The sequence below is a fragment of the Leptonychotes weddellii genome, chromosome X (genome assembly GCF_054177405.1).
Source record: "Leptonychotes weddellii isolate Sample4059 chromosome X, ASM5417740v2, whole genome shotgun sequence".
NCBI classification, from domain to species: Eukaryota; Metazoa; Chordata; class Mammalia; order Carnivora; family Phocidae; genus Leptonychotes; species Leptonychotes weddellii.
Genome location: NC_138385.1, coordinates 34,619,311 through 34,635,489, shown reverse-complemented (window position 1 = coordinate 34,635,489; position 16,179 = coordinate 34,619,311). Strand labels below are relative to the sequence as shown.

General features: G+C 52.6%; 1 protein-coding gene across 2 annotated transcripts in view; it reads left to right on the top strand.

Moving 5' to 3' along the window:
• FRMPD3 (FERM and PDZ domain containing 3) overlaps positions 1-14,863 on the top strand; it is a 57,742-nt gene extending 42,879 nt beyond the window's left edge. For both annotated transcript variants that reach the window (XM_081808449.1, XM_081808450.1), the window contains 2 exons: positions 8,524-9,345; positions 10,973-14,863. In XM_081808449.1, the coding sequence (XP_081664575.1) occupies positions 8,524-9,345; positions 10,973-13,926 (3,776 nt within the window). In that variant the 3' untranslated portion in view covers positions 13,927-14,863. The remainder of the gene's footprint in view (positions 1-8,523; positions 9,346-10,972) is intronic.
• Positions 14,864-16,179: the final 1,316 nt, after the last annotated feature.

The window sequence follows — 16,179 nt, the reverse complement described above, 5'->3', positions numbered from 1 at the left end:
GATCCTGTTGCCCCGAACCAAAGCAGGAGACCTGAAGAGCAGGGGCTTCACATACTAGACCTAAGCCTCACGTACACGCAGGACGTCATGGTGGAAGCTGAGACTTCCTACCCCGCAGTCGCCCTCCTCACCTGCCAAAGCCTCGCCCTCCACTTGCCTGGCAGCTCGGCCATTTCTTCTCTCTTCAAAGCTGCAGTGTGATCACATCTGATCTAGATGGAGGAGTTTGAGAGCCGAAGCACACTCCCAAAGGCTCCCCCAGCTCCCAGAGAGCCGTGTAACCCCACACACCCTGTCACCTCATTGTCTCTTCATCACAAACATCATGACAAGCCCATGCGTACATCTCCTAACATTGTCCACAGGACGTAGAAGGCAATCTACCAAACATAGACCGGGGAGAGGACAGGTGGCCCAAAGGACAGGTGGCCTCGAGGCATAGACAGGGGCTCTACATAGAGAAGCAAAGGAACTGACTAGAAATAGGAAGAAGCCAGGAGGCCGAGTTGCCACACGTCCCCAGGTGAATAGCTCCAAAGCGGATGGCCATAGGTGTTACTAAGCCTACGGATGGCCAGTGACAGCCAAGCCCGTGTTAGCTTTGTCATTGTCCCTTCTGTTCCTCTCTGTCATCACAGCCAAGTCAATGATGCCTTTTACTGAGCAGGATAGGGAGAGAGAAAGGGAGAAGGAAAGGCAGAAGAAGGAGCCTGGAGCCCAGCCGAGAACCAGATGTGGAAGTGAGGGCTCGTTTGGGGGGGGGGGGGTGTCTGCTTTCTGAAGGCCCCAGAGATGGCTCTGTAGTCCCACCTACCTTCCAGAGGGTTCTGTCATCCCATCAGCACCCTGGTCAGTGCTCTTAAGTATATATCTCTCTGTGGGGATAATGGCACCAAGTGAGGGCACAGGCTTCCTGTTTCCCTTTGGTCTCACTGAACACACCCGGGGTTGCATCCCTGTACTTCTCCAGAGGTAAATCAATTTCATGGGATTCTCTTGAAGGTATTGCAGCCTGGAAAGAAGGCTTCTATAAATGCCGGGCATGGCTTCAGAGCCCCTCCCTGATTCTTGAACGTCCCCCTTGGGGCCTGCAGAGTAACAGTGGCTCGGCTGCCTCTAGCCCAGGGCCCATTTTGGTGCAGGAGCCAGAAGGACCACTGTGGTGTTCCCCTTGTTTGTTCTGCTTCGCCTCCCCAGGGGTGTGGGTCCATGCCCGGGCCCAGTACTTGGCCTTTTGAACTGTTAGCTGCTGGCTCGATGGCGACCACTAAGTGCCCTTGGTGGGTGGGGTGTGGTAAGCGTTATAGCCCTGCCGATTGGGGGCTGGCGTGCACATCTGACCCCATGGCCCCAAGAAACGGACAGGGGCACTGCAAGAAGCACACTGGGGAGCCCTCCACCCAGGTCACAGTGTGGGGCCATCAGTTCCTGGTACAAAACTGAGATACATTTCCTCCATGGGTTCCCCCCCAACTTCCATCCCAGAAAAGAAGCCCCAGTGCCCAGTTGTTGTTTAGCAAAGATCTATAGGGAACAGGCATCCTGCCAGCCTCCTCTGAGCTTTGTCCTCAGGGCCAAAGCTCCAGCCCGCTTAAGGGCCTGATCTCTCTGTCGGGCTCTATATTCTTGTCCCACAGCAACTGCCAGCTAGCCCAACTCCATGCTCAGCTGCCATCTCTCTCCAGTATCGTGGGGGAAATCCAAGAAAAGAAGGCTTTGGGGGCCCCAGTGGGGGCCACAGTCAGAAGAACTCACTGATTTTCTCCCATGGTTAGGAAACAGCTTGGTCTGGTGAATTGAATATTCTGGTTAATGGCTACTGTGTATCCCATGCGTGGCTCGCCCATTTTTATGTAGTTAAATCTCAGCGGCACACAAGAGTACTCAAGCTTGACTGAACATACTAGGTGCTTTTTTGATGATTCAGAAAGAACTTGAGGGCCTCTAAAGGCCTCTAGGTCGTCCCTTTGACCAGTCTTGATCATCAGACTATAGAATACAGCAAAGCCAACTAATAGAAGGCTGGTTGACTCAGTGTTGCACTGACTGTGTGTGTGTGTGTGTGTGTGTGTATACACACACTGCATGTATTTTTTAACATAACTCTAATGGGATCACCATCCTGTTCTTTGCAAGCATTTTTTTGAAAGTCAGTCTTCTGAGTGGCTGAGTACAGAGAGCTAGACTAGGACATCCCCCTTGGGGAAAGCTGATGAGCAATTTACAGCAGATTTGCAATCCGAGAGACATACTGTTCCAGCCATCAGCCCAGCGCACCTGGCTCCCCTTGCATTTCTTTTTTTTTTTTTAAGGTTTTATTTTATTTATTTGACAGAGAGAGAGAGAGACAGCTAGAGAGGGAACACAAGCAGGGGGAATGAGAGAGGGAGAAGCAGGCTTCCCGCCGAGCAGGGAGCCCGATGCGGGGCTCGATCCCAGGACCCCGGGATCATGACCTGAGCCGAAGGCAGACGCTTAATGACTGAGCCACCCAGGCGCCCCTCCCCTTGCATTTCTAATGCATTTCTAACCTTACGTCTGGAGGAGATTTGGGCTTTTCCAGACATATTTTCTCCTCTGCACAGCACTGTACTGCTCCTCAGATCTGGAAATCACAGTACCAAGTGGCGGGCCGTGCCTCACCTGGCCTTGTCAGCCTGCTGTTCGGAAATGTTCCCACCTTGCAGGGAGGGGAGCCATCCTTAGACCTCCAGCCCTCGTCTGAGAGGAGTCACCACCTGCCTATTGGACATGCCCCTGGGAGCCAACTCTGATGGCAGCTCATTGCCAGGCTGGCTGGGCTGACTGTTCAGCTGTCTCGTAGGTAGTTAGCACCTGGGGCGTGACCCCAACCTGTGGACAGTGCCTGAGGATAGAAACCTCCAGAACTGAGAGTTCACGCTCCTGGCTTAGCATTGCCCTAGAGCACTTCTCCACTGAGGCTCAGAGGGTCGTGACGTAGTATTCCCCCAGCTGATCCAAAGTACCCTAGATCTAGACACAGCCACTAAGGCCTGAATTGAACCCATTCGACCTAATTATGTTGACTCTATATTGAAAGGGGCAACAGGGTCTATGGAAAACAGCAAGCGCTCGGAATCTGAAGGTAGAGACCATGTCTTAGCTGTGTGATCATGAACAAATTCCATAAACGGAGTCCCAGTTGCTTCATTTGTAAACTGACGATAATAGTACCTAGGTCAGGAGAGATTTGACAGGATTATGTGAGATAAACCCCATAAAGTTATTTCAAGTGCAGAGCACATTTTTGCTTCTTTCTATAATGATTGAGAGTTCACTTGGTGCCCAGTGCCGTGCTTTTTTCCTTAAATAAACAGCTTTTCTTTTAATGATTATTTCTTTACTTATTTAGAGAGAGGAGCACGAGTGGGGGGAGGTGCAGAGTGGGGAGGGAAAGAGAGAATCTCAAGCAGACTCTGCGCTGAGCGTGGGCCTGACGCGGGGCTCCATCCCACCACCCCGAAATCATGACCTGAGCCAAAACCAAGAGTCAGATGCCTAATCGACTGAGCCAACCAGGTGCCCCTTAAAGAAACAGCCTTATTGAGATATAATTTTAAAGCTAGAAAATTTACCCATTTAAAGTTCACAACTCAGCATTTTTTTAAAGATTTTATTTTTTTATTTGACAGAGAGAGAGATAGAGAGCGAGTGCGCACACAAGCAGGGGGGAGCAGCAGAGGGAGAGGGAGAAGCAGACTATCCACCAAGCAAGGAGCCTGACGTGGGGCTCAATCCCAGGACCCAGGGATCATGACCTGAGCCGAAGGCAGATGTTTAATCGACTGAGCCACCCAGGTGCCCCAACTACTCAGCATTTTTGAGTATATTTAATATATTTACAGGACTGTGCAATCATTGCCACAATTTAATTTTAACCCCTCCTAAAACAAACTCTGTACCCATTAGCACTCATTCCCTAGTTCCCTTCCAGTGACCACCCAGCGCTAAGCAACCATGCATGAACTGGCTTTCTGGGTCATAGCTTTGTCTGTCCTGGACATTTTGGATAAATGGAACCATACAATATACAGTCTTTTTGTGGCTTGCTTTTTTTTTTTTTTTTTCCATTTAGCATAACATTTTCAAGGGCCCTCCACATTGTAGCATACATCACTACCTCATTTCTTTTTATGGCCAAATAATATTCCATTGCGCAGACAGATCACCTTCCGTTCATCCATTCGTCAGTTGATGGACAGTTGCGTTGTTTCTACCTTGTGGCTCTTATGAATAATCATGTTATAAACCTTTATGTACAAGTGTTTGCGGAGGCAGTTTTCATTTCTCTTTGGTATACAACTAGAGCGGAACTGCTGGTCAAATGGTAACTCTGTGTTTAACTTTGAGAAACTGCCAAACTGTTTCCCAAGACGACTGCACCATTTTACATTACCATCAGCAATGTCGTCGAAGGATTCAATTTCACCGTAACGTCACCAATGCTTGTTATTGTCCATCTTTCTTTCTTTTTTTTTTTTTTTTGAACATCCATTGTAGTGGATGTGAACTGGTATCTCATGGTTTTGATTTGCCTCATCATGGCTGATGGTGTTGAACATCTTTGCATGTGCTTATTGGGCATTCGTATATCGTCTTTCATGAACCGTCTATTCAAATCCTTTGCCCATTTTTAAATTGGGCTCTTTGAGCATAAACATGAGGGTTTATTTTCTGGACTCTCAATTCTATTCCTTTGACCTATGCGTCTATCCTTAAGTCAGTACCACACCGTTTTGATTACCATTGCTTTGTATTAAGTTTTGCAATCAGAAAGTGTGGGTCCTCCTACTTTGTTCTTTTTTAAGATTGTTCCGGTTATTCCGTGTCCTTTGTGATTCCATATGGATTTTTGAATTACCTTGTCAATTATTACAAAGTCAGTTGGTATTCTGATAAGGACTGTGTTGAATCTGTAGATCAATTTGGGAAATACTGCCATGTTGGAATGGAAGACACACAAGACTGGATCTTCCAATCCATGAATACAGAATGTCTTTTCATTTATTTAAATCTTCTTTAATTTCTTTCAGAAATGCTTATAGCTTCCATTGTACAAGTCTTGCACTACTTTTGTTGAATTTATACCTAAGTATTTTATTCCTTTTGGTGCTATTGTAAATAGAATGTTTCCTAATTTCATTAGCAGATTGTTCATTGGTACTGTATAACAATGCAATTAATTTTTGTATTGTCCTTTACTGTGCAACCTTGCTGAGCTTATTAGCTCGAGTAATTTATTTGTGGTTTCCTTGGGATTTTTTTCTGTACAAGATCATGTCATCTGCACATAGAGATAGTTTTACTTTTCCTTTCTAATCTGGATGCCTTAGATTTCATTTTATTGTCTAATTGTCCTGGTTAGATCTTCTAGTATGGTGTTGAATAGAAGTGTTAAGAAAAGAAATCCTGGGCTTTTTCATGAGGAAAGTTTTCAGTCTTTCACCATCAGGTATGTTTGCTATGGGTTTTTCATAGATAATATTTATCATATTCAGAAAGTTCCCTTTTATTTCTAACTTTTTGAGTTTTATCATGAAAGGGTGGTAGCTTTTGCCAAATTATTTTTCCGAGTCTATTGAGATGATCATATGGTTTTCTTGTCCACCATTCTATTAACATGGTGTATTACATTAATAGATTTTTGGATGTTAAACCAACCTTGTGTTCATGTAATAAATCCCATTTGGTGTATAATACTTTTTATACTTTCCTGGATTCAGATTGCTAGTATTTTGTTGAGGAACTTTGTATCTATACTTATAAGAAATATTGCTCTGTAGTTTTCTTGTGATGTTTTGTCTGGTTTTGGAACGAGGGTAATACTTATAGAATGAGTTGTGAAGTGTTCCCTCCTCTTCTGTTTTTTGGAAGGGTTTGTGAAGGATTTGTTTAAGTGCTTTGAGCATTTAGCACAATTCACCAGTGAAGCCATTTGGGCCTGAGTTTTATTTTTAGTGGGGGCGGGGTGGGTACTGTTAATTACTAATTCAGTTTCTTTTCTTGCTATCGACCTATTCAGGTTTTCTATCTTCTTGAGTCAGTTTTGATCATATATTTCTAGGTATCTGTCCATTTCATCAAGGTTATCTAGTGTTTTTTAGTATAAGCTTATTTATAATAATCCCTTATAATCAAGTCCCTATCGGTAGAGTCAGTAGTGATGGTCCTTCTTTCGTTTCTGATTTTAGAAATTTGAATCTTCTCTTTTTTTTTTTTTTGCTTGGTCTCTACAGCTATATGTTTGTCAATTTTATTGATCTTTTCAAAGAACCAACTTTTGGGGTGCCTGGGTGGCTCAGTCAGTTGAGCGTCCGACTCTTGATTTGAGCTCAGGTCGTGATCTCAGGGTCGTGAGGTCGAGCCCCGCATCAGGCTCCACACTGAGCATGGAGCCTGCATGCAATTTTCTCTCTCCATCTCCCTCTCCCTCTGCCCCTCCCCCCACTCACAGGCACATGCACGCTCTTTCTCTCTCTCTCAAAAAAAAAGAAGCAACTTCTAGTTTCGTTGATTTTCTATTGTTTTTCTGTCTCTATACTTTACTATTTCTTCTCTTCTGCTTACTTTGGGTTTAGTTTGGTCCTCTTTTTCAAGTCTCTTAAGGTGGAAGGTTAGGTTATTGATGTGAAATCTCTTCCTTTTTAATGTATGTGTTTATAGCTATAAATTTGTCTCTAAACACTAATTTAGCTAGACCCCATAAATTTGTGTATGTTGTATCTTCATTTTCATTCATCTCAAAATATTTTCTAATTTCCCTTGTGATTTCTTCTTTGAACCATTGGTTATTTAGAGATGTTTGATTTAATTTCCACATACTTGTGAGTTCCCCAAATTTCTTTCTGTTATTGATTTCTAATTCCATTGTGCTCAAAAAAACACATATTTTGTATGATTTCATTTCTTTTAAATTTACTGAGGCTCATTTTACGACCTACTATATGGTCTATCTTAGAGAACGTTCCAGATGCCCTTGAGAAGAATGTATATTCTGCTGTTGGTAGGTGGCATGTTCTAATAGACTTTTGTGACTACTTAGTGTCTACTTAGTTTATAGTTGTTCAGGTCCTTTATCTCCTTGTTTATCTTCTGTTTAGTTGTTCCATCCATTATTGAAAGTAGGTTATTGAAGTGTCCAATTAGTGCCGTTGAATTGTGTGTATTTCTCCTTTTGATTCAGTCAGTTTCTGCGTTGTGTATTTTGGGGCTCCGCTGTGAAGTGCCAGCACCATGCTTTTGTGACGGTTGGAAGCTCTAGTGAAAAGCAACACTGACACACTGACCCCATCAAACTGGAAATCGAAAGGCATTTTGAAGTTTTGTTTTCTAGCATCTTGACTGCCATGATGAACGATAGGGTACTCATTAAAAACATGGGCTTTGTAGTCCCTCAAACCTGGGATCAAATCCAGGCCACCATTTATGACTCATGTGACCTTGGATAAGTCACATAACCGAATGGATCAGTTTCTCCCTCTGCAAAATGGGGATAGTGACTGCACCAACCTCATTGGCTTGTGGTGAGGATTAAATGGGCTCGTGTATGATGACCTTAGCCTACGTCAGTGCTTACTTGCCGTCTGTCACTCTGCTAGCTTTGCTGCTAGCAAAATGAACTGGTCTTGTCTGAGTATATTCTCCCAGAGGACATGGGGAAGGGCCCCCAAAACAGTCTACGAGAGAGAAGCCATTTAGAGAGAAAGCATTTCATTTGCTATGGTTAAATCTCAGATGTACGCACCTACCATCATTAAAAAGCTGTTGACTAGAACGTTGTGTAGCAGGCAGGCTGGCCTTGCACGAACACAGAGAAATAAGGAGATGTGAGGAATTGGAAGAATGCTCCCCCCACCCTCCTCCCACATACGCACATCCCAGCCTACTTCCCATATACTTTACACATTCAGATGCCCAGAATACTACTAGTGGCGCTTTATTCTTCTGGGGTCGGTCCATGACAGTCCTCTTTGAAATGCGAATTCTCAGGCACCCATGGTATGTGGCCTGTTCTGCATTTTCCCACCAAGGCATGAGTAACTGGTCAGATTTATTTCCTTTTACTAGAAGAGATCCAACAGAACCCAAGAGTAACACAGCACTGGGGGTTGGAAAGGCTCTGAGAAAGGTGGGGACAGGGGAGGGGGTGCAGGGCCAGTTCCAAGGGGGACGTAAAAACAATTTTCACATTTTTTTTTTTTTTTGGAAGTATGTGGACGGCTGACTTTCAGACCAGACATACCCGGGTGAGAGCCCAGCTGTACCCAGATGCCAAGGTGCTCAGCCCCTCCCCCATCACCCCCTGCGGTTTCCCATGGGCTGTTCTCCTCACTCAACTTTAAGGGTTGGCAGCAACATAGCTGCCCCTTCCCCTAACCTCTAGCAGCCAGGTAATGCTCTCTGTCAGTACCTGCCATCCGGTGGCGCACCCGAAACGCCAAGGGAGCTCAGCCACGGTCTTCGGCGCCAGGGCTCATCTGTTGATTCTCTTTCTGGGTTTAGATTACATGCACAGCGCCCACCGCCCTGTCCCTGGGGGCCACCTGGGGAAAAAGGAGAGTAGTTATGTGGGCAGCATGGGCACCAGCCCCAGGAAGTCGAGCCGCTGCACGCCCCCGCCTGCCGACTCTGAGCTTGTCAGCTTTTGCTACCTCCACATGCGGGAACAAAGGAAGGAACAGGAAAGCCGGACGGACGTCAACGAGAACTTAATCTTCTTTGAGGAGACCAGGCCCCGGACCAAGTCTGACCCCACGTCCAAAAGCTCTGGCCAAGGCTACGACGTGATCCCCGATGACTTTGACGCAGCCAGCCTCGACCATGAGCCTTGCGCCAGCAGGGCCCGGTCCTACACCTTGGACAATTCCCTTGGGGCCGAAGCCCTGAATTTCTACTGTGACTCTTGCAAAGCCAAACTCCAGGAGCAGCTGGGCCCTCGAAAAGGTGGGAGGCCCGGCTCCTCTCGTGACAATATGGTAGACTTGATGTCCCTGCCACCGCCTGGGAGCGAAGAGGAAGAGGAGGAGGAAGATGAGAGCACTTCCCTGTTGCCTGCCATTGCCGCCCCCCCTCCTGGTTTCCGAGACAATAGTTCCGATGAGGATGACCCCAAGCGCCGGGCGGCCCAGAGCCAGGAACAAGGACGCCACCTGCGTGGGCTCCTGTATGATGAGATTCCAGTGACACTGATCGACAGCGTGCAGCCCCGGACAGTCCGAGATCATGCCCAGGAGCTAGATGATGCCCTGGTGTCCACTCTGCAGGCTCTGGAAGCCCTGGCAGCCTCAGAGGATGGACCGCACCCCCCACCCCCACAGACTGCAGGTAACAGCCCATTTCTCCCCCCTCTTGCCTCCCCTTCCTTCTCCTGGCCAGGCAGGGCCAGGGGGTGATATTGCTTCTTCCTGAGCAGAGGTCAAAGTCACCGTGGTGTGCCAGGGCAGTGGATGGCCAGAGGTAGCTCAGATAGGGTCAGGGGATCAACAGAACTGCGTCAGGGCCCGGCTGCTCAGCCCCAGCTCCAGCTCTGGCTCTCACCATTCCATCTCTGGAAATGTCTTGCAGCTGGACCCCAGGGACTGGGGCCATGAATAGCCACGGAGCCAGGCCAGGATGGAGGATCAGAGTAAAATTGTGAGAGATCTAGAAGACAGGCAAAGAACCTCCAGCATGCACATGACTGGAAGAAAAAACAAAACGACCAACTAACCACCTAGTGACCTGGGATCAGGGGAGCCAGGAGCCATCACTGCTCAGGGCTGAGGTCCTTACCTTGCCTAAGAGCATGGGCTCCCAGTCAGATGCACCCAAATCCTGGCTTCTTCACTCACTTGCAGTGTGACCTTCGGCAAGGCACTTAACCCTCTCTGAGCCTCACTTTTGTCATTTTCAATGGGTCTGATAACAATAGTCATATCGCGGAGGCTTGCTGTGAGCACAAAACAAGATCATTCGCGCAAAGCACTGCCTAGCACATAGTCAGGAGTAAAGCTATTAGTATTGATCGTAAGTAGTAGCTAGTAGTAGTTATTATTTGGTGGGACGGCCATACGACGCGCATGCTGTTCCCTGTTACAGACACACGTACACCCATCGTGTAGCCAAGCCCGCGTGTCAGGCTGCAGCCCTATTCCCGGCACATACCTCCATACACATACACCTTAAAAAGAACGGGTAAACGCTACGGCAACAGAAAAGCAACAGGAAGAAGGTGTATGAGAAAGCGTGTGAGGCAGGAGAGACATGTGGACAGAGAAGAGGAAGAGCTCGGGGTCAGAGGCAGCCTGGCTGACCGGGGAGAGTCCCGGCCCCTCCCTTTTCTGTTCGCAAGGGCATCCTTGGTGGTGGGCAGCCCACATGCGTTTAGCCCCCCGGGGCCAGCATTTCTCTTTGCTCAGAGTCTGGAGCGCCCAGCACTAGCCGCTCCCTGGCTAGCGAGAGGCCCCCCGTGGTCGCCAGAGAGAGGACAAGCTCAGGCACAAGGGCCTCAGCTGTAGGCAGGCCCGGCCAGATAGACAGGGGCCTCTCCCTGCCAGGCCTCTTCAGGACAATTGACAAACATTTCCTCGCTATTGAGTCTAAAAATAGTGATGATTAGCATGTCGTTCTGCATGTGCTGTGCATGTTAATTTGCCTTCAAACTGCCCAGTAGATCTCCTCTGCGCCTCTTTTGTTTCTTTTTCGGATTCCCGCCCTTCAGGAGCCCTCTGCCAGCTTGCCTCCCTCCGCTCCTCCCCTCCCTCCTCCCACCTTCAGCCCCATTACCTCCCCGCTGCCTGCCCCCTCCTCCTGGCCAGTCCCAGGACTGACCGACTGGGCTTTCTCCCTGGCTTCAAATACTGCTGGCTGCCCTTGCCTTCCCCCCACCCCGCCCCCATAAACTTTCTACATATGGCTGGCGAAAGGACTTGATTGGAGTAAGTGCAGCAAGCCCCTCTCCCTGTCCCTCCAGGTCTGATTGTGCTGGCCACAATCACCCCTGAATCATCGCTGGACTCAGGCCACGAAACCAACTCTTCGGAGCTCACAGACATGTCAGAGATGATGTCTGCCATGAAGCAGCACCAGAACACCACCTACTTCCTGGCCCAGCACCTCAACAAGGAGAGCCTCCTGGCTCGCAAGGACCTGCCCTTCCGGATCCAGAGCTGCGCGGCCCAGGCTGTCCTCACGGCCCCTTACTCTCTTGGGCGCCCAGATCCCAACCCGGCCCTGCAGCCAGCTGTCACAGGCCAGAGTCCTGGCCCCCCTGGCGCTCGGAGGAAGCTGCCCCCGTCAGAATCCCAGCCACCACAGCGAGAGAGAGCACACGCCCTGGCCGTGCACCCAGCACTGTCCCCACAGCTTAGTGAGCAGAAGAATCTGAGCCTGCTGTCCCCAGTTCCTGAGGACAAAGGGCCTGGCCACACGAGGGCAGGCCTGGAGATGTCCCTGAGGGCAGCCACACCATCCCTCAGTGAAGAGCAGGTCTCTGAGCTAAGGGAGAACCTGCCCAAAGAAGTCAGGTTGAGCCCCAAGCTTATCCTGGACCCGAAGGGCAGCGTGACCCCAGCGATCATCTCGGCTGCCCTCCAGCAGGTGGTTCACCCTAAGAGCCTACCTGCCCCTGGCGGGGCCATAGTGAGCCCTCCCAGCAGTGGGGAGAGAAGGCTGGAGGCCAGCATGGGGAGGCCTGAGGTCAGCATGGGAAGATCAGAAGTTAGCATGATGAGCGGCGGTGCCAGTAAGAATCTGAAGTTCAAAATGAGCCCCGGTGCTCCAGAGACCTCACGGAATTCCCAGCAGCCGCTGAGCCCAGAGGTCTCCTCTGGCTCCAGAGTGCCCACAGGCAGCCGGGCCGACAGCCTGCACCTCTCCCCACAAGAGGACCGGCTGCCTGGGCCAAGTTTCCCTCCTAAAAGCTACCTTGCACGAGCGAGTCGGGAGTCCCTGAGCAAGCCGTCTCTGGGGGAGGTGGCAGGCAAGGCCGGGCCAGAGGGGGCTAAGCCCTCCCTGCACAAGCAGGGCGCCGTCTCCGGCCAGGGGGAGAAGGGGCAGCTGGAGAGCATGCCCCAGAGCAGCAAGATCGAGGAGACCAGCCTGGTGCCCCGAGCCGGCTACTCCATGGCTCTCCAGAGCCCCAGCTGCCAACCTCGAGGCCAGAGCCCGCTGAGGCCCCAGGCTGCCAGCCGGCAGGTGAGCACCATGCCCTCCAGGAAGCTTGAGACAACCCTGGACGGAGCGCACTCGGCCTCCGAAGGCCCCGCGAAGCCCAAATCCTCCCGAGGACCCTTCCGGCTACGCAATTTATTCTCTGCCACCTTCCCGACCCGCCAGAAGAAGGAGACCGATGAGCGGCAGGCCCAGCTGCAGAAGGTAAAGCAGTATGAGCTCGAGTTCCTCGAGGAACTTCTGAAGCCCCCGAGCCAGGGGGAGCTGCCGGGCACCGAGTACCTGCAGCCCCCCGCGCCGGGCCGCTGCAGCTGCCAGCTTCGTAGCAGTCCGGTGCAGCAGGGGCCGGGCATGTCCCGGGAGCAGAGGCGCAGCTGTGACTGCAAGCGCATCTGCCGGGGGGGCCGGCCTCAGGCCCCCCAGACGCCCGTGCCCGGCCTCCGGGGCCAGGAGAGGGACAGGGTCCCCCCGAGCCAGAGGCAGCCGGAGGCCGGCGCGGGCCTGAGCCTCAGCAGCCCCACCAACGAAGGGCGCCTCCGCTCCACCAGCCTGGAATCCCGGGAGTGCCGATCGGACCCCGAGAGCGGCGTTTCCTGCCTGACCACGTGTGCCTCAGGGGGGGAGTGTCTGGGAGCTCCCAACTACCGGAAGCTGATGCGCCGCTACAGTATCAGTGAACTGGACCAGGGTGACAGGGCCTCGCTGACCTCAGACATCTACCCACACCCACCCCTGGGCATGCTGCCCAGGGAGGCCAAGGAGGTAGAGGCAGGCCTCCCCCTAGGCTTGGGTCCCAAAACCAAGTCCCTGGAGTCGCCGACCCTGGGAGAGCCCTCATACGTCCAGGTTGCCCCTGAGACCAAAGGCCCCAGACAGATGGCAGTGTTCTCGCTGCCAGAAGAGGTGTACCGGAAGCCCGCTGATCTGGACGAGGACAGCGAGAGCGGCAGATGCTGCTCCATCCGCTACTGCTTCTACTACCGCAAGTGCGACATGGCGGATGACGCCAGCGACAGCAAGGACGAGCTCTCCTACTCCATCCCCATGAAGATTCTGCCCGGCATGAAGCTGGACGAGCAGGTGGTGCCCGTGGTGAGCAGGACCCTGCAGGTGCTGGATGCTGCCACCTGCAGCAGCAGCAGCCCCGAGGCCTCCCGCACCCAGGAGATCGACCTGCGGGCGTCCACCTTCGAGGGGAGCCTGGCCAAGATCAATGCCCTGCGGGCCCATGCCTATGGCCTGCCCGACGGCTTCCTGGCTGCCAGGCTGGACACCAATGAGCTGCTGACGGTCCTGCGCCAGTGCGTGGCCAGCCCCGAGGCCCGCGCCCCGAAGCCCTACGTCTCTCAGATCTCCGAGTACAAGCTCGAGCTGGCTCTCAAGTTCAAGGAGCTCCGGGCTTCCTGCCGCCGCGTGGCCAACGTGGACAAGAGCCCGACTCACATGCTGGCGGCCATCACGGGCAGCTTCCAGGTGCTGAGCAGCCTCATCGAGACCTTTGTGCGGCTGGTGTTCATCGTGCGCTCCGAGGCCCAGCGCCAAGAGCTGCTGGCCAAGGTCGAAGAGGTGGTGAGGAACTACACCTTCCTACTGCGCGCCGCTGAGGAGTCCACCACCCGGAACCTTAACCAGCAGCAGCAGCAGCCGGCCGCCGCGGCGGCTGTCGGGGCGGCCTCGGGGCACCCCCCGGGCTCCCCGACTCCAGCGACTGTTATGAGCACATTCACCCGCTCCTTAAAAACCCTCATCAAGTAGGGCACCCGCCCAGGCCTGCCTCCCCCCGCCCCCCGCCCCCAACCACGGCCCCAGGTTTGAGCTTTGTGGTCTTTGCATCTTGTGGTGAGTGTGCGTGTCTGCCCGGCCAGTCGGGGTCCGAGGGCCTTCAGGCGCCAGGGAGTGGGAACTCCCCGGATTGAGGCCGTCCCCGACGGCTCCGGGCGCCTGCCACCCTGGGTATCCTCGCCCCTTCCCCGGCCTCTGGTCGTCACTGTGAGGGCCAAGGCCCCTCGTCACTGCGCCTGCCTGCCTGCCCGCCGCAGAGCTGGATTTTATCTCTTCTTTAGGGCTGACAGGTGACATCAGGCTCACCTTCCTGCTCCATTTTTGGGGGCCAGGGGAGCCGGGGCCTGAAGCAGGCAGGCCCACAGGCCTTGAGCTCCCCCCTGGCATCTGCCCCCCCATGCCACAGAGTTGTAAGCCGTAGCATCAGGGCACAGCGCCCGGTGGGCGGGGGGGGGGAGGGCACTCAGCCCAGCCGTGCCCGCCCACCCTGGGCTCACACTCACGCGGCAGAAGCCACCTAGAGGGCCTGTGCCCGGGTGGCAGGTCTGCGGAGAACAGCCACCACGCAGGGCTGTCTGCGGCCACGGCCCCACAGGCTGGCGGCCTCGGGAGCCCTCGCCCCCAGGCCCAGTAGCTCCACACCAGCCATCCCCAAAGTGCCCTGTCCCTCACTGATGGGCAGGGCGGCTCAGTCCACTAGGGAGCAAGCATCTGGGATCACCCCACTCCTTCTGGGTAAGGTACCTGGTGATAAACGTCTGCCCTGGGGAGACCGGGCGCAGGCCTTGGAGCCCGCCCGGCCCAGCCCGGCCCAGCCCGGCCCAGCCCTGGGGCTGGCGCTCTGGGCGTTCGGTTCCTCTCTCAACATCTACCAGACAGACTGTCCTTAGGAGTTTGACTTAGCTACGGATTGGGGATGGGGGGGTGGGGGGAGGGGGGATGGGGGTAGGGGTGGGGGGTGTTGATGACTATATCTTAAACTTCTGGAAGCTACCGTGGTATGTTAATCCTGAGTATTTGCTTTTGGCTGTGTATTGACCCTGTGGATTTGTCTCTCTAAGAAAAGAAGCTGAGCGCCTTACCCGGTGCAGTCCTGCACCTCTCTCTCTCTCTCTCTCTCTCTCTCTCTTTCTCTCTCCGAAGTCATCTGGAAGGGAATTCACACTGTTTAGCATCCTCCTTGACGCACATCTACTGCTGCTGCCACCCCCCACCCCCGCCAATCCCCCCCCGCCCCCCACAACCTTCCTGGGAGTGAAGACACGGAGTCCCTACCAGCTGTCCCACACTGTAGGGAACAAAGAAAGCCAATGTTTATTCTGTATAGATTGCTTCTTGTCCACCTCTCCATACCTGCCCCCGTTTGCCACACGCTCACGCCCTGTGTCTGCCTCTCTTTCACCATTACGTGAAAGGTCCGCGTGAAATCTCTCATTCTTATGTGAGTTTTATAAAGATGTACACTGTGCTTAACCCCTGCCCATCCTCAGTACTACCCCCCCCAACGCAGCGCAATAAAGCCCCCGCCCCTCCCCAAGTGGCGATTTCTCCCGGCAAGGATCAGGGGAGCCCCTTCTGTAGAAGCCAGCGCCCCCTCTCCTTGCTTCTCCTCCCCCCTAGGACCAAGTTGTTTAATGGGCCAGAGATGCAGCCAGTGGGGGAACCCTTTCCCCCGTGACCACCGCAAGCCCCAGGGCCGTCGCGGTCTTCCTCTTCTCCCAACTTCTTGATCCTGCGCCTTCGCCACTCAGCCCCCTGCCCATGTCATTCCACCGCCATCCTTCACCTCTCCCTCAGCCTCACGGAGAGGACACATTTTCTAATGTCTGTACATAGTATATATACTACATAAAATATATAAATTATATATATATATACTAATTTATGTCTTGTTTTTCAAACAAGAATGATTAAATCTATTCATCTTACTATCCCAATAAGCCTTTGCAGTGCCTCTTTGTGGGTGTCCTTGTGTCCTTGATTCGCTGGTTGGTGACGGACCCCCCCACACACACCCCGAGTGCTCTCCCTAGCTTCTGCTCCCATCTGCCTGGGCCCCAGTGAGTGATGAGAGCTTAGGACCCTGTCGTGCTGCCTCCCTTTGCTCCTCTTAGAAGCCTCCTGTGGGTCACGGTCACGGGAATTGAATATGGTCTACTCCTTTCTCTTGAGCCTGGCTGTGACCTCAGAGCTGAAGGGAGTGGGGGTGGGGGTGGGGGGTGGGTT